Consider the following 18,894-nt stretch of genomic DNA (forward strand, 5'->3'; position numbering starts at 1 on the left):
CTGAGGATTTTTTAAAATTAAATGGCGGAGTAGAGCTGCCAACAAAGTGTCAAACAGCTCTTGAGAAGTTCGATTTTTCTCCTCCCAAATTTTCGGGGAAAATGCTACTCCCTGGGAGTTCATTATTGGAGGATTTCTTTGTCGGGAGAAACAAATTCCCAGAGAACATATTCCTTGTACACACACACACACGAAATAATTACAATTTTTCTTGGCCCTTTCCTTGAGAGCTGCATACTGGCCTTAAACCTGAACGAGTAATCTTTGTCGATTTAACGAACACTGTTGCTCTGTTTTCCATTTTTCTCGTTATTGGACTGAGGGGCGAGTTGCTCCAAAATATAAAAAACTTTAAATAATAAGTAGCCTGTGTGTTTTCTTTCTTGTTGACGTTCATCATTATTAAATGCAGTTGGCAATCTTCGATTCGACGAAGATTACCTTTAAAGTATGTAAAATAACGTTACCCTTTAAGGGTTAAGACAACAATATGAACATTCAACAGAACTTCATAAATGCTGAGCCATACCAAAGAACGTAACTAGAAGAGAGAACACGTTATAATTGTAGCGAGTGTAAATATCAGGAGGGCATTTTCATCCAATCAAAAAACGTATTTGGGCAAAAGAGAAGGCACGCTCCTGATATTCACACTCGCTGCAATTATAACGTACTGTCTCTTCTTATTGATTTACGTTTTAGACTCTATTTAGGAAAATGATAATTTTTATACCCGAGCGCACTTGTGCACAAGGGTATATTAATTTTGTTCACATAACGGTTGTTTGTAACAGCCAAAACGAATCGAGATAGATATAGACAAATGTATACATAAATGATCAGGATGAAAAAAGAAATCGATTACGCCATGTCTGTCTGTCCGTCCGTCTGTCCGTCTGTCCGTGTACACGATAACTCGAGCAAAAATTGAGATATCTCAACCAAATTTGGCACGTAGGTTTCCCTTAATCCAAGGTAGTTTGGTATTGAAAATGGGCGAAATCGGACTTTAACCACGCCCACTTCCCATATAACGGTAATTTCCAGAAATACGAAAACTGCGATATTTTAGTAACTACTGGAGATTATTCACTCAAAATTGATATTTACAATAATTTTTAGACGAAAAATAAGAATATTATAAATTTTTGGAAAATGGGCGTAGCCACGCCCACTTATGGATACATGTGTATATCTTGGTAACCGCTGCACCAATTTCTTCCAAACTTGGCACAGTTGTTGGCCTTGGTACAGCATAAAAAATCGCCGAAACTTTTTAAAATAGGACAATAACCACGCCCACATCCCATATAACGGTAATTTAGAGAAATACAAAATCTTCGATAAATCAGTAAATATTGAAGCTAATTTATTCAAAATTGATGCCTGCAACAATTCTTTACCAAGAAATACGTTTATGGTAAAATTTTGGAAATTTTTTTTTGGCACCGCCCACTTATGATCACATATAAGTATATCGGTAACCGTTCTACCAATTTGTACCAAACTCGGAGTGGTTATTGTGCTTGCCAAATATAAGCAAAACGTTGAAAATTATTGAAATCGGACTAAAATAACGGCCGCTTCTCATATAACGGTAAATTGCAGAAATGCTTGAAACTTCAATATTTCGAAACTGAAGGACGCTAATTTACTCAAAATTGATACCATCTAGCGGAAGCTTTCGGAAAGGTGAAAAAACATATATTTAATACTTGCGCCGGGTATTTAATGTTCGGCTCCGTCCGAACTTAGACTTTCTTACTTGTTCTTTTTGAATTTCCGTTTTTTATCACAAAAGAGAACATTTGGTTTATTTCAAAATTATTATATTTCACTCTATAATTACCCCTTTTAGAAAAAAAATTAAGTATGCTGTTTTATAGGGCATTTTCTTCCATACAAAGTAGGGCTGTCAAACTATCTCTCTACTACTCCCTTTTTTATCTCCCAGGCTACACTTTGAAATAGGTAAATATATGATGTAAGTAATAATTTTTATTTTTTCTTTTTTTTTTCCTTTATTGATAACAAGATATTACCTCAAGCATAACAAGATATTACCTCATTTTACCAGATTTCAAAAATGTACCAAATCTGAAAGTTATGTGCCAGTGTACCAAATTAAAAAAAATTTACCAAAAATGGTATATTTCGGCCAAAATGGCAACCGTGATCAAATCTGGTCGCGATGCAATGGGCTTGTACGCCATAATCATAGCCATACAACAGCAACGGTAATGTGATTCATAAATGACACTATGCAACAGAAAAAAATATATTTTCATAATTTTTAGAATATTTTTTTATTGTAAATAAGTGCATAATTACATATGCATGTACAATGTTAGTACTATATCTTTGATTGAACAAAGCGGAACTAATAGCCATTTGAATATGTTTTTAAGTATGCAAACACGACTTAGAAAGAATGCTCATGAATATGTATGCACCAAGTACACTTATACATACATATAAGATTTATTAGTAACATAAAATCAACATATGTACATATGTAGGTAGTTACTTTAGGGCGCCGCACTCTCAAAAAAAAAAATCGGTATCTACTGTTAAGACTTTCGACAAAACATTTCGAAAAACATTTAAGATTTGCGTCAGCTAGACCGGTTGAAAATACCACACAAAAAAATAAGTTTTTATAAATAAAAATATTTTTTTCCAAATATTCACCTGGTGTGATGGAAGAGTTTAAGCTGCAAAGGTCTGCATAAAAATGTTAAAAAAAAATTTAGCAACGCAATCAAAATAATTGGATTCTTGGAGGTATATATTCTCAAATCAGTTCAGCTCACTTAAATCTTAATATTTTTCCAAAATATTTTGGCGGAAATCTTAATATATATAATAATACATACAGTGAAACCCGCTTAAGAACCCCCCGCTTAAGTATCTAATCCGCTTAAGTAACCAACATTTTTGGAAACCGTGACTTTTTTAATATAATCAGAACAAAATCCCTCTCTTATGTACCTCCCCGCTTATTTACCTAACCCGCCTAAGTACCTCAATTTTTCATGCCCCATTTACAATTTTACTTATAATTTTCCCCTTTTAAGTGTTTTTTTTTTTATTCTTTAAAATACTTACCTTCGATAAAAAAAATTCTATAAAATCAACGGTAACTTTTAGCCACTTGAAACTTGCACATTATTACACTAAACTTGAATGGGCTTCTGAGAAAAAAGTTTGAAATTATGATGATTTTTTTAAGTGTTCTACAAACAGCCGTATTCTAACAAAGTCACAAACTTTAGCTCATCACTGCTGTGATTTCTACCGCGCCTCAAAGCTTGCCGCTCAAAACATATGCCGCTTCAATTCAATTTTTTAAATTTTTGTGTATTTTTCTAGCACTCAAAATCGAATTTTTTGTGACACATTTCTCGGCGCACTTGAAATCACAAGAGTGATGAGCTAATTTTTGTGACTCTGTTAGAACAGAGGGGAAAATCTTAAGCTTAGGTTTATATGGTATTTGTTAGGGAATGGTTTGCATTTTAATTGATTGAAAAATTTTAAAAGTTAATAAATAAACATGAGTGGCAAACAATATCATTTTGAATTTGGTACAAAATGATATGTCCAACTTTGACTTCTTAAACAATTTAATTCTTGTAAAAATGACATACCGTTGCACTAAATATTTTTTTAATAAAGTTTTTCTTTACTTGTTTATGTGTTTAAATAATGCTACGATTCTGGTTTTAAACTAGGTATACTTCATTAAATGTTGTTAAATGTAACTATATCAGTAATTATGTTCGCTTAAGTACCCGCATCGAGGTACTTAAGCGGGTTCTTTTAAGTACCCAACCCGCCTAAGTACCTCAAAAAGCTGACATTTTTCGTGAGGTACTTAAGCGGGTTTTACTGTAGTTACATTTTTTAATTTCGGTGTAAAACCCGCAACGTTTTTTGTCGAGGCATCCTAATGTAGACACATGCATTGCGCACATTACATATGTATCTATGTATGCATGTGTGGCTCTAGTGCTTGGTTATTAAATTTTACTTTCATTGCAACTGCAATAATTGCTGAGTTGTACACTATTCAACTTGCCGCAGGTCAATGCCAGTTACCTTGAAATCATATTGCACGAATATGGCGAATAATTCCACGCCCAGTCTATGTTAAGTTATTGACACCTTCAAGTGAATTGCTTAAATTTGATAAGTACCTAACAAAAATGCTAAAAAGTATTTGGGCTGTCTGTAACGTAAAAACTAGAAAACTGATATGTATGTACATATGTATATGAAAGTTCTACCAAAACTTGAGCCTTACTCCAATAATACGCTTAGACATAACTTAACCACTACATATAATTATAGCTCTCTCAAGTACATATGTACGCTTTGCACTTACGCCTTTGATATGTTATAAATTCAAAATCATTAATAACACATTGGCATGCTCGAGTGTTTAGTATGTAAATTTGCTGCAGGCTAGACTCTTGAGATGATTCTAAATGGATTACTTGCGTCCATTTTAACCCAAATCTTCCTTAGCTATAGTGAACATCATAGGCTGACTACTTTTAACACTTAGATACATACGCATGTACATATGTAATTCTCTACTCTTTACGAGCTCTGGAGGTTTCATCATGCCTGCAGGCCATTCTGGGAATCTACCTCAGTAACCGCACTCTGAGATACAGCAATGACGATGGGCCTAAGGACTATGCAGTCCCGACCGGAGTACCACAAGGATTGGTGCTTAGACCTTTTTATCGCTTGAAAAGCCTACGTCAAACACCTCGAGGTATGGGTAGACCATCGCATTTGCTTCTGCGATCATCTCAATAACTTTCTGCAGTCGATAAGAATAAAAGATGCGTTGTGATGAGTGGAGGACACAATTGCCCCCCCTAGGTCGCGGTGCATACCTCATCAATTATCTATCTACATATGTAGTCAGTCAAGGGTTAAAAATTCTGCGTCAACGCATAAGTAAATGTGACAAATAAGCGCTTAAAATCTTCATTTGTAATAAAAGTACAATTTGAAAAATATGCCTTAGAATTGCAAGTCATTTGAGCATAAATACATATGCATGATACCTTGGTAGGCGCCGCTATGATCACCCATTCCTATCGACTACATCGATCATGAAGATTTTGGAAGATTTACAGATGTACACATGTATGTATGTATGCATGTTTGTATAATTTACTAGCAGAAGAATTAAGCGAAACAAATCGATTTGAAATGAGATTTAACTAAATAGTGTGAGGCTAAAGCAGCTCAACTCGAAGCAACAAACGGCAACAACGTCGATGACCACCTTCAACAAAATTAAAAAAAAAAAAACACGTGTAAATATATAAATTTGGTGTACGTATGTATGTATGTACGTATGTATATAATCCCTGCAGTAAAATTTAGAGACAGTCTGTCAAAGCGCTAGTTCCTATTTGGACTTCCGAACTACATATTTCAGAACTATTCTCTGAACTGGTGCAAAATGGCTGCAGAGCGGGACAGTTGAAACATGCAGTGTAAGTACACAAATTCTCACTTCTCGTACAATACGAAAGTAGCTCAGCGAGAAGACGTCCGACTCAAGCATCTTTGGTCGCGAGTTCAAATCGCGGTGGAGGCAGGTGATTTTATACAGTGTTTACATGAGGCGATTTTCCAGGCAATTTTAGAGGCGAGATTAGTTTGAAACAAAAGTTGGCTTGCAACCCAACTTCATTGCAAGCGATTAGTTGAAAGGGCGATTGTGGTTGCTTTCAAAAGGTCTAGTTCTACGCTAGTTCTGAGCTAGTCAGATTTTCTGCAGGGATAATACTATGCATTCGAGTACATACAAGGTGCTTATAGATACAAATGCAAGTATGTACTTTTAAGTACATATGTACATACATACGAACCACCTGGCTTTATTGTCAACCAACCGATCGCTGCAGCAACACCAACAACAATGAACGTTCATACGATCGATCAGGAGGAGGCCTGTTATTTACATATGTGCATACATACAAACATATGTATATACATGCATATTTATGGTATATACATACATATGTATGTGTGTTTATTTGTATTTATGTACATAAATAAATATATATATAGTATATAGGCGCACTTCGAGCAAATTCAAGATCAATGGTGGGTCATACATAAATACTACAAATACAGCTAAACTCAAATGTAAACTGCTGGCGACAACGCTGGAGGGTGAGGCGGTGGTGGCGACGCCACTGGAAATGCTGCTGGCATTGCTATGCGCTTGCTGCTGATTGTGCTGCTGCTGCTGCTGTTGCTTTTGTTGTTTGTTGTTGTTACTGTTGCTGTTATTGTACTATCTGTTGCTGTCGATCATTGTTATTGTGCGCATTGCTAATGTGACTGGTGTTATACGCATTGTTGTTGCTTTCACTGTTTTTGTTTTTGCAACTACCGCAGCCGCGGCCATTGGTGTTGCCGTAGCCATTGCTCTGTCGATTGTTACGTCCAAAAGCGTGAACAAGATCACTTCTCAGGTAGAAAGAAAAATACTTAAAAGGCAAAAAAGGAAAAAAATGCAATAAATTGAGAAAACGTAAATATTTTTTTTTTGTACTGAATTCAGAATTTCCACAGATACATACTGTATTTATTCAGCAATCTCAACACGGCATTGTTGCTGGCTTTTATAGCATAGCCAGACGGCAACGTTAAACCGTCTTAAAATCGCAGTTAATCCGATCAAAATTGTACTCTGACAGATGGCATTAAGCGAGCCGCGAAGTCGTGGATTCGAATCCAACGGCAAGCAGAATTTTCAGTTAGTCGTATTTCTTTTACTTTTTTTAATTAAATTGAACCCTGAAACTTTTAATTAAATTGTAATAAAATAAATAATAAAGTGACCTAAAATAGAAAAAAATTAAATACATATGTAGTATATTAAGTAAATAAAATAAATAAAAGAAATTTAGAAATCACTCGCACCGAGGATTAAGCCTAGGTGCTACCGATTCCCACGGCCAGCAGAGTTTTAATTTTCCTTTATTTCTTGTGCACTTTTTTTAATAAAATGAAATTCTTAAATTATAAAATTGGCTTATAATAAAATAAATAATAATGTGAAATAAAATTAATAAAAAAGAAAAAAGAATATAGCAAAAGAAAATAAATTAGAGTAAAATAGAATAAAAAATAAATTAATTAAAAATAACATATAAACAAAAATAATTAAAAATTTTAACAAATCGCTTGGACCGAGGTTCGAACCTGGGTCTTACCGAATTGTAGTACGCTGCTCTGACCACCCGGCTAACGCGCACATCAAACTCACCTGCTTTGTTGACTTATACCACAGACAGACGGCAACTTCAATTCGCATTAACGGCGCAGTTGATCTTTACAAAATTGTATCCTGACAGACGGCAATATTGCGAATTATGCGAGCCCAGCAAAACAGCAAACTGTTTTTTTTTAGATCTTTCCATTATTCTGCCTTATCCTGAGTTTCACCTGAAAAAAAATTCACCCAAAAATTTTTCATCCGCGCATAGTAAAACCATGGAAACCAAAAGTGAAAAGTGAACCGGTTCGCGGAAAATGAAACTCATGATTAGGCTGATAACTTTTTTTTAATGTAATTAAAGTTGTTTGGTCTTTTTAGAAAAAATTACTCTGTACAAAATTGTATTAAGTTGAAATAATTATGTATATGAAACAAAAAAAAAAAAAAATTAACAAAATTTTCAAAAACTAAAAAATTACATATTAAAAATTGCTCGTAGTGGGAATCGATCCTGGGTACTAATGAGTTTTAGTACAGAGTTCTGACCACTCGTTTATCGCGGGCGTCTGGTTTCCTCACTTGTTTGCTCAGAGAGCATAGAATACAGAAAACATGAAAAACTAGTCGGCGGTTGCGCATTAGGGTGATCAACAAATGCATTGAAAATTAAATTAAAAGGAAAACTCAAAAAAATCCAATTGTAACTCAATGAGAACTTATTTGAATTAGTGTGGTGAATTCACAATAGGGTGGTCAAAAAAAGTATAGTCCAAAAAATTTCAAAAACATTTTTTTTTTTGACCACCCTACTAATTCGAAAAGTTCTTATCAAATTTCAATTGCATTTCTGTCTGAATTCGTATGTAGACTGCATTAACGCCGACGTAGTAATTCCAAATTAATGAGTACATCTGGATTAACTCTGCCGTCTGTCTATGCTTTTATGATCGTATGTACATTTGTACACACATATGTATGTAGCATTGTTCTATGTAGCTTACTGCCACCGTTGTTGCCGCACCGCCATTCTCGCTGTTTCTACAAAAATTCTACAATTTTGGTGTTAAACTGGACAGATTTATGCAGCGAACGCATCAGTACAAAATCAACTTTAACAACGTTCAGTTGCGAAATAATCTCGAGTGTGCGATTTTTATCTTTTTCAAATTAAGAATTCGATACTGAGATTCGCAAAGAGACGGTTACATATAGCAATACTTCTTCTTCATTGGTGGTAGTATTTAAAGACTTACTCTTCTGTTGTTAAGCTTTTTGAAAAAATAAAATAAAATCAACGGAAAGCAAAAGTGTGAAAAAATATATAAAAAGATTTAAGCTTCGTATTAAAACAGGGTCAATTGATCTGCGCACGGGACTCGGTACAAGTGCACTTGGAAGCTTGGATTTGAGTGAATTTTCAATGAAGTTTTGACTGTGAAGTGGACATACACTGTAACGCGTAATAAAATAAATAAAATTTAAAAAATCAAAATCTCAAACAAAAAATAAGAAATAAAAAATAAATAAAAAATACTAAATCAGAAAATAAAACTTAAAACGAAATTTAGAAAAAAATTTAAAACTAAAAAGAAATAAAAATTTCAAAATTAAAAGTTTACTAAAAATTAGCTACATTTACACCTAAATAATATCACTTAATACAATTTCTTTCAAATTACTTTAAAAATTTGAGTGTGCAATTTTCAACAGAATTTGCTGCAAATACAAACCATTACTTTAAGTAATCGTTAAATAAACATTCGACCACTTTTCCGAAAATTCGCCCGGCGCCTACACAAACTTAGGTATTCAATCAACAAGTCGTTTCACGGAAAATGAAGGAGGAAGATCTCATTATGGCGCGCGCCTTGGTGGCCGAACAAGCAGCAGCTGCTGCTGCAGCCGCAGCCGAGTCTACGGCAACATTATCAATGCTGGGCACGTCATCGGCACTAAATCAACAGCCCTCGCCAGGCGCTTCGCCAGCACCCTTGCGACGCACACGCGTAGCCGATCTGATCGAGAAACGTAATCAATTCAGGTAAGTCGATGGGTGGGCAGAAAGGGGTAGAACCTAATTTCGCAGTACAAAGCAGTCAAGCTTCTTTAAATTTGTCTTTACATTTTATTAGGACGGGCACAGTGTAAAAGCTTTAACTGCCCAACGTGCTATAAAGTAACAGTAGAACCTCGATATAACGAAGTTGAAATGGTTGGACAAATGCTTTGTTATATTTATAGAATATCAAAAGCTATATTTTTGTGTTATATAAAGGCTTTTTATAACGGGAATCTAACCGCCAACATATTCCACAGCTCGTTATATAGAGGCCTTGGCTAACGGTACTTAAACCGTCAATCTATTCCGAAGGATTTCATGCTCGAAATTTCTTCGTTATGCCAAATTTCTACTAGAAATTAAAATGACAAAAAATTTGTGCCATTTAAAAAATGCCATGTGGAAATGAACTTAATGGCTACTTTTTGAACGTAATGACACGATTATTTTTTAATGCCCAACTTTCTCATTAAAATGTTTGCCATATCTCAACGAAATTTGGTATGTAGGTTTCCCTTAATCCAAGGTAGGTTGGTATTGAAAATGGGCGAAATCGGACTTTAACCACGCCCACTTCCCATATAACGGTAATTTCCAGAAATACGAAAACTGCGATATTTTAGTAACTACTGAATATAATTCGTTCAAAATTGATATTTACAATAATTTTTAGACGAAAAATAAGAATATTATAAATTTTTGGAGAATGGGCGTAGCCACGCCCACTTATGGTTACATGTGTTTATCTTGGTAACCGCTGCACCAATTTCTTCCAAACTTGGCACAGTTGTTGGCCTTCGCACAGCATACCAAATGGCCGACAATTTTTAAAATCGCTCAATAACCACGCCTACTTCCCATATAACGGTAATTTTCAGAAATACGAAAACTGCGATATTTTAGTAACTACTGGAGATTATTCACTCAAAATTGATATTTATAATAAGTTTTGGACGAAAAATAAGAATATTATAAATTTTTGGAAAATGGGCGTAGCCACGCCCACTTATGGTTACATGTGTATATCTTGGTAACCGCTGCACCAATTTCTTCCAAACTTGGCACAGTTGTTGGCCTTCGCACAACATAAAAAATCGCCGAAACTTTTTAAAATCGTACAATAACCACGCCCACATCCCATATAACGGTAATTTAGAGAAATACAAAATCTTCGATAAATCAGTAAATATTGAAGCTAATTTATTCAAAATTGATGCTTGCAACAATTCTTTACCAAGAAATACGTTTATGGTAAAATTTTGGAAAATGGGCGTGGCACCGCCTACTTATGATCACATATTAGTATATCGGTAACCGTTCTACCAATTTGTACCAAACTCGGTGTGGTTATTGTGCTTGCCACATATAAGCAAAACGTTGAAAATTATTGAAATCGGACTAAAATAAAGGCCGCTTCTTATATAACGGTAAATTTCAGAAATGCTTGAAACTTCAATATTTCGAAATTGATACACCCCGGCTTACCATCTAGCGGAAGGTTTCGGAAAGGTGAAAAAAACATATATTTAATACTTGCGCCGGGTATTTAATTTTGGCTCCGCCCGAACTTAGACTTTCTTACTTGTTGACAATTTTTTTGGTTGAAGGTGTTTCACGTTTTTTCCATACAAAGTGTGTTCGCCAATTTTCTTTTATGTATGTATATGGAGGATACTGCCAGCAAAAAAATTGCCAAAAATCAACGGGATTTTTTACCAACTTGAAACTTGGACTTCATCAGACTAGAATTAAATGGACTACAAAAATGCATACCGAAATTTTTTCTATTCTGATTTGTTTGAAATTTTGGTGAAAATTTGCGGAATTTTTATAATTTTTGTACAATGGTCGAAATATGAATTCTATGGTGTTTGTTGACTTTTTTAACAAAATAATAAACATAAAATAAACAAAAGACAAATAGCCAAACTCATCAAAATATCACACTTCTATTATTTTGTTGACAACTGTATATCGCCATTAGGGCTGGGCGTTTAATCCGGATTTTTTGAATATGCGGATAATTCAGATGGTCGAATATCAGATGTACGAATATCTGGATATCTAGATGACAAAATGAAGGAATATTAGCTGCATATTCGGATAGTAAAACTAACGGATATTAAATCTATATCCGGAGAATAAGAAAGAAGGGATATTAATCAAATATCTGTATTTTATCCGTATACACGAATATCCGAACGAATATTCGCATATCCGAATATACGGATTGTCCCAACCCTAATCTCCATATGTTTTTAACCGCAACAGCATATTCAGCACTTTACATATTTATATTCAATTGTTTACTCTTTTCCATTGTTTATTTTGCAAAGAAATTATTCACGTGGCGCAGGCACGAAAATTTTGCATAAACAAATCTATTTCTATACATTTCGGATTTATATTTAAAAATTTCGTAATATATATGCAAAAAAAATTCCATTTGTGCATAAAAGGCTTCATATGCCGTTGGTAGGTAATTGAGGTACAAACATACATATGTACATACATACATACATACATATGTACAACATCCGGTATATTTTTGTATGCATAAAAGTAAATTCAGTATACATACTTAGTTACATACAGTCCCGTCGAAAGGGAGGGGGCAAAGGGTTGAATCCCCGGGTCCGGACTTTTTAAGGGGCCTTAAATATTACTATAAATATATGTATTCCGATAAAGAAAATTATCACATACGTTTAAATTAATACAATTTATATATAGGGGCCCGTGATTTTTCAGTCCGGGGCCCGACTTTTCTCTGACACGGCGGCCCTGGTTACATACATATGTATGTACGTACATATGATTGGCCAGCTCGACGCCATTTCGAAACATTTTTGCATTTCATCTTTCCACCTGAGAAGCGTTTTCATAATTTGCAGTGCTAAGCCAGAGCGGCTGGTTTTTTAATTTTTTCCCAATGAGCCTTCAAAAACTTTGAAAAATTATATAACTTTGTTAAAATTTTAAATAAGTTTAGTAGCTTTAGTCTTAACGTTCCCATGCAGAGCAATGACAGAATTGTTCAAAAACATAAGATTTGTTCACAAACACAAATGAATTTTTAATTTTTAGCAAAAAAAAAAAATAGAGAATAAAAAAAAACTAGGATCCTTCGAGCCGGATTTGAACCAGCGACCTATGGATATCTGCTTCACTCCAAGTGAGTTCTTTGCCTCTACAGTCCACCGCTCTACCAACTGAGCTATCGAAGGCTTGTTAGACTCGCTGAGAAATCACTCATTTCAACAATAACCAATTGCTTTGCTCGATACTCAGCGAATGCTACCTTACAAAAATAACCAAAACTAGCTGCAGTGTTGCGTAGTGTTCGGTACAGAAGGAGATTTTTTTTCAACATTTCATGTGCTGTCGCAAGAATATTTAATAAATATTATTTATACTTTACATAAAATTTGTCGTAAGAATATAAGTATGAATTCAGACCAATGCAAAATATTAAATTTATTTATATTCTCGGCTATTAATTAATAGCCACTTCACTAATGCTCGCTAGATGACGCTATGCTTCTACTTTTTCAACAGCTGTTTCCGCAAAAAAAATCCCAATATAATATCCCAGCTGATTTTATTGCCATTATTATTGTTTTATATTCGTGTTGTGTGACAAATGTTGATCAAAAACTTTCCTTAATTGTGCGAAGATTTTCTATAATTTTGTGTAAAACGTTGAAATCCTTCTAAAAAAACGATGTGCAAGAAAAACTGAAGACACCAAAGCCTAGAACGTAGGCACGAAATTGTGAAAGCCGCTAAAGACCCCACCAATTGGAGTATCGTCTGACCAAAATTTGCACCTGCCAGGGAAAAAGAGAAAACAAGATTTGTGGCCAACTCGCTACAGCTAAAAAGCATACACACATATGAATAAAAAAAGCGTTTTGTTCGTGTTTTTGACCAAAAGTGACAACAGAGTTCAAAAGAGTGCATGAAACCCCAAGTGCTCCATTTAAAAATCGTTCCAATGCAAGGAGTTGAAGCGTTAGCAAGGTGCGCTCATTATCTGTCCATGATAGCAATTAAACTCCATTGAATTGTGCATAGTTTATTACATACATACACTCATATGTGCATTAGTAACGAATTGTAAGCATTTCCGTATTTGCCAGTCATCATCATTGCATTGTGTCAACCGTGTAAAGAAAGCAAAAAAAAAGCACTTGCACCATCAGCAAAAGAAAAACATTACACTCTTTTGTTTTTTAATAACAAATATAAATAAAGCCTAAAACAACAAGGAAAGAAAAATAAAAATGTCTCAGACTACAGCTCCTAATGTGAATGGCCTGCATAGCACTTCACCCGCCTTAGAATGCATACCGTCCGCCACGAATGCCGCCGCTGCGGCCTTCAAAGAGCATCAACAACAGCAACAGTTTCTGGGTATTAATCGTAGCAATGCCGGTGAGGGCAGCAATGCTTCATCCGCACCCAACGTCGAGGCGATGCGTGAATGGTGGTAAGTTAATGTAGTGAATGTTTTATTAGCAATATGTATACATTAAGGGTAGCAAAAAATGCATTTTGCGTTTACCTGTTGTCTACATAGAGGTGTATTTTTCCTATACCTACATCTCACATCTATTGTTGTTTTACATTTGTTTATATTTTCTGATCTGCTATGCATTAGGTATACAGTGTAAATTAGCAAAGCAATTAAGATAGTTTTGTGGTAATTATTGGAACAATGTACATATTTATGTATTGTCATAATTGGCGATATGCATTGTCTACAAATTTTAAATAAAGAAACTCAAAGAAACTCATGATGTAATAGGCTGCAATAAAAATACATTCATATATAAGTAGGTGTATACACATAAAATAAAATAAAATCAATGGAAGTCGGTTGAGTCCAATCTTTCCGCCTGCGTAGATGTACCACGACCCAGCAACAGCTTCTAAAGCTTTGCTATCCGGGCGTAGGAACTTAAAGGCGACAATTGTTCAATTGGTCTTAAAACGCAGTGATTTGCACCGATGAATGCCTTTTCTCTCTGTTCATAGTCCAGTTCCCGCCCCATCTCTCAGGTAGCCCAAGATATGTAGCTAAACTCATGATGCCTTTAGATGTTTTCGCAGAAGGTTATTCATTTAATTTGCTTCGTCTTCCTAATTTACTATGTAACTTTAGATTGCCAGTTCAGCTTTATAAAGACAATATATGTACTTATCCGGGCTATATTAAAGCGTTGCCTTCCACAAAATATAATAAATTTCATGAGTAGTTTGAGAAAACTGTAATATTTTTCCTTTATGAAACTCCCTAATGTACAAAAATGAAAATATGTACGAAAAAACATTAAGTACGTAATTCATTTCATATAGGGTCGCATACAAATGTACGGATATGAAAAGTAGATTGTACGCTTGGTATCAGTGCAGCAAGTCAATAATTAATAAATAATGTATCAATAACAAACATGTGGAAAAAAGATTATAAACGCAACAAAGGAATGTAGTGAACTATGTAGTGTACATATTTATACATATATGTATGTTTATACATTAGACCGAATCCGAAAAAAAGATCACCGTACAGCACTGAATCTTCAAGGATTGGAGCAGGGCAATTGTGCAAAAAATGTTTTTTTTTAAGCCGAACGCCATTTTACATTTTTCGGTATATCTTCGTTATATGTATCTTAAAATATGATATATCGATGTAAGTGTTTTGTTTTTTTTTGTTCCAAAAATTATTAATGATCATCACTTGTGCCCCCTTTTCGGTTTCTTCGCCGCAAGTGGCCTCAAAATCTCCGCGTGAAATCCACCGCCACACTATTCACAACCTGCACCAAGTCGCCTTGGCTCAGGATCGAACTGGACGACTTCGTTGGTGGGGCCGAAATACCGACGACCAATCACCCCAAAATCCTGAGAGTGACGTTCGATAGCCTGCTCTCTTTCTTCGCGGACGCGTCATTCACTTGCGACAAACTTCATGCCAGGAACAAAATTCTCAAGTCGCTAGCCGGTGGGGAGCCGACAAGGAGACCCTGCTCGCAACCTACATGGCAATCGGCTTATCAGTTGCAAACAAAGCAGCGCCAGCGTGCACGACAGCCGGTTCTACGTATCGGAATGATTCGGGTTTTACCCGACCAAGCCGGCGATCTAACCCCACTTAGGTCGGCGAAATCCATCAAACGTTGTTCGACAACTGCTCCGTATCCGTGTTGGCATAGAGTCTAACCAGGTACAGAAATTTACACCTGCTGCGTATGCCAGAACGACAGTAAGCAAACTCCACCTCCGTCAGGAGCAACGCCTGTGACGGGTTGAGTGATCTCCGAACCTGCTCGGGCCCACGTACGTACCGGCAATGTACCACGTCGTTCGTGGCCCCATGGTATGCGATTCGGACCGCCTCCACGGCAAACCGCCACTCGTCCGAGCAACACAACACCAACACACTCACACCCCAGCATGAAACAATAATAGATACACTAACGAACACAACAGCACCCACACACCGCCGCCGGCAACTCCTAGTGAGCGTAAATTCCGCAGGGTTGTCACTGCTGCTACAGCCTGCTTCATCCCAGCAGGATGCATTCCTCATCCCCGTCCGAATTTTCCTGCTGAAGCGGCTGTCCTAGTCGATGAGCGTGACAACCTTCGTCACGCCGATCCCGGAAATCCCCGTATCAGGGATCTCAACTCGGAGATTCGGCAACTAGTGACCGTACATAAGCGGAAGAAGTGGGAATAACATCTGAAGACCTGCCACTTCGCCTCTGGTGTGCGCAAGCTTTTGTCTACCGTGAGGTCATTGTCCAATCCGACGAAGCGTGATGGCAGAGTTGAAATATCTTTTGGCGACCCCACTTCGTCGGACCCGGAGCGTTGCGCGAGCTATTTTAGCCGACAGTTCATACTGCATCCTCCGGCGGACAAAGCCGAATATCCCCAACCTGTCTACGGCCACTCTCATCATTCCAGACATCTGGAAAATGGGGAAAGTGGTCCCACTACTTAAACCAGGGAAACCGTCCAACAAAGGAGAGTCTTATCGCCCGATAACCCTCCTTTCCCCAATAGCGAAGGCACTACTAGAGGCCCTTTTATTCTCGCATTACACAAACCACCTGACCCCAGCGAAGTAAGGAAAGTGCACAGCACAACAGCAGCACTTAACGCCATAAACACTCAGATAACTCGTGGCCTTAACCGAACGCCTATGTGAGAGAACTATTCTAGTAGCGTTGGATATGTCGTAAGGCATTCGACACTGTCAGTCATTCAACGCTGCTAGAAGATATAGAGGCCTCCTCGCTCCCACAGAAACTCAAACGGTGGTCGGCGAACTTTCTGAGTGGTCGACACCCCAAGAATGCACCGCTTCCAAACGAACCGCCCCTACGACACGTGAGACGACAACTGCACAACTGGAAGCCAGACAACGAGTCATACGTATATCATCTGTTCGACACAGCAAGATACAGAGCGGTCTAGACTGCGCCCATCGACGGTGCCCGTTTCCTCGGCGCCAGGCTTGCAGAGTCAGAGGATGAAGATGATGAATCATGACAAAACCTGGGATCAGATCACATGTCGTAAATTAAAGTAAAAGCTCATTAATATTTTTTAAGGAAGTATTTTGAATATTCCAATAGAATTATTACAAAAAAGCTTTTTTTTCCGAATATAGGTGTCCCGAAAAATGTAAAGAAGCGACCCTTAGGTTGGCCAAAAAGGATGTTTTTTTTCGAAATTGCATTATAAAAATACGGTGATATGGTATAACGTTTGTATGTAACACATATATATGGCGATAGTCCAAGGAATATTAAAAGTCAAAGTGGCTTATCAGTAACAAAATTGTTATGCATATTTATATGTGAAAAATAAAAACAAATGGCGTACAATGAAATCAAATAAAATGTGAATCAATAAGCGCAAAAAGACAATAAGTAAGTGTACCTATAGCGATTTAAGTATATTATATTTAACGACAACAGCTTGTCAGGGCGAAACTTTCATGCGCTTCAGCGCTGACAAACGTGATCGCGCGGCATTCACCATTGCCTTTGTCAGCGATCACTTACATATGTACATCCATATGCATGTTAACATATTTTAAAAAGTAAAACATCTATAAATTTTGCAATCAAAAAATATTTATACACACACGTGCGCGAAGGCGTAAAACAAAAACAAAGCGATGATCTGCTGTTAACTGAAAAGAAAAAAATTAAAAACAAAAAACATGCAACTGGAAAGCATCAAAGTAAAGTGCAATGCAAGTATTTTTTTTTACAAAGTCAGCTTGTAAATAATTCTCGTTTTGATTGCGCATGTAAACGCTGTACTAGGTATTTCGTGATTGTTGATTGTCATGCATAGTCAGGCGATCATTTTCGATCACTTATCCTACGCTATCGCCGCGTTGCGCCTCTGTGCGCCCACAAGCGCATAACGCGGTGCTATGTAAGCTGCGCGCTTACTCAAACGAGTACTTTTTGTAAAGCCTGGGTATAGCGTTATGAAAGTTCGGCATGCGCGGCACGTTTTCACTGCCGTCCGCGATCTACAACGCCCACCTTTGCCGTCGCGACGCCACCGCCACCCCACGCTCGTCGCGCGTTCTAAATCGATTGCAACCTTTCAGAATCTTTCCGAAAATTGTGCTCGTGTTGCGTTCTCACACAAAAGAAGTGGCAATTTAGTTACGCTACAAATCATTTTTTGCCTTAATCAAATCTTCTAATAAGCGTAAGCGGAGCAGCCGTCAGTGAATGTAGGAGCGTGGTCGCTTTCGGCGGCACACAGGTTGTTATTTGGTACGCGCAGGCATCATGTTTCGACATGTCCACTGCTAGCGCAACTTTATGGCTGCTCTCTCTCCCCTAAAAGCCGTCGACTACTCTCACCCCTCGCGGCAGTCAGAATTATCATGACGATCGTCGTCCCCAAGCTGATCACACATCGATTGGCATACATACATATATTTCCCCTAGTGAGTTCGACACTTGTTCAAGTGAAGCTTTCAAAAAAAAAAGCACAACAATTGTTAAGTGTGAATATTTACTGCGCTTTCACCCTTATACCGCTCATCCAAACTGTTGCAGCGCGCGGCGTTTAACGTTCAACCACAAAGCAGCGCTCCGCCGTCATTTTCTGCACTTAATTTGAAAACATTTATTTTGATTGACATCTTGCTGTTATTGGTGGCGATCTCCAGCAGCAGCAGTCTCCGCACCCCATGCGGCGACACATAACTCATTTATTGCTAGGGCAAGGTGCCGCCCTCGCCGTTGCGCGCTCGCTTCCCTCAGCAGCTGACTGAGTGATTGACTTGCATCGCACATTGGGCGCACGTTCGTAAGTGCAATTATTTAATATTTTTATTATCTTTTCTTTTAAGTATTTATTTTCACATCAACAATCAAATGGCTAAGTGTTTTTTGAGCTTTTAGTGTAAAAATAATAATAAACATTAAAAATAGCAGCAAAAGCGAACACTTGTTATGAAAGCGCAACCTTTGTTGTATAAGTACGAGTATCTAAGTGCCCCACCATTAGCATCGTAGCCCTG

General features: G+C 37.0%; 1 protein-coding gene and 1 non-coding gene across 3 annotated transcripts in view; one reads left to right on the forward strand and one right to left on the reverse strand.

Moving 5' to 3' along the window:
* The first annotated feature begins 8,868 nt into the window (after nucleotides 1–8,868).
* LOC118744666 (NAD kinase) overlaps nucleotides 8,869–18,894 on the forward strand; it is a 62,285-nt gene continuing 52,259 nt past the window's right edge. The window contains exon 1 of one of the 2 annotated variants that reach the window (XM_036477838.1): nucleotides 8,869–9,302. In XM_036477838.1, coding sequence (XP_036333731.1) covers nucleotides 9,097–9,302 — 206 coding nt within the window. In that variant the 5' untranslated portion in view covers nucleotides 8,869–9,096. Of the gene's footprint in view, nucleotides 9,303–12,943; nucleotides 13,813–18,894 lie in introns of those variants that run through there. The other variant, XM_036477839.1, reaches the window with a different exon arrangement.
* Trnay-gua lies at nucleotides 12,444–12,547 on the reverse strand. The gene is made up of 2 exons: nucleotides 12,511–12,547; nucleotides 12,444–12,479 (listed from the first exon to the last, which is right to left on the reverse strand). It is a non-coding gene; the product is annotated as a tRNA-Tyr (tRNA).

The sequence above is a fragment of the Rhagoletis pomonella genome, unplaced genomic scaffold, assembly GCF_013731165.1.
Source record: "Rhagoletis pomonella isolate Grant_MI unplaced genomic scaffold, Rhpom_1.0 Rhpom_scaffold_00008, whole genome shotgun sequence".
NCBI classification, from domain to species: domain Eukaryota; kingdom Metazoa; phylum Arthropoda; class Insecta; order Diptera; family Tephritidae; genus Rhagoletis; species Rhagoletis pomonella.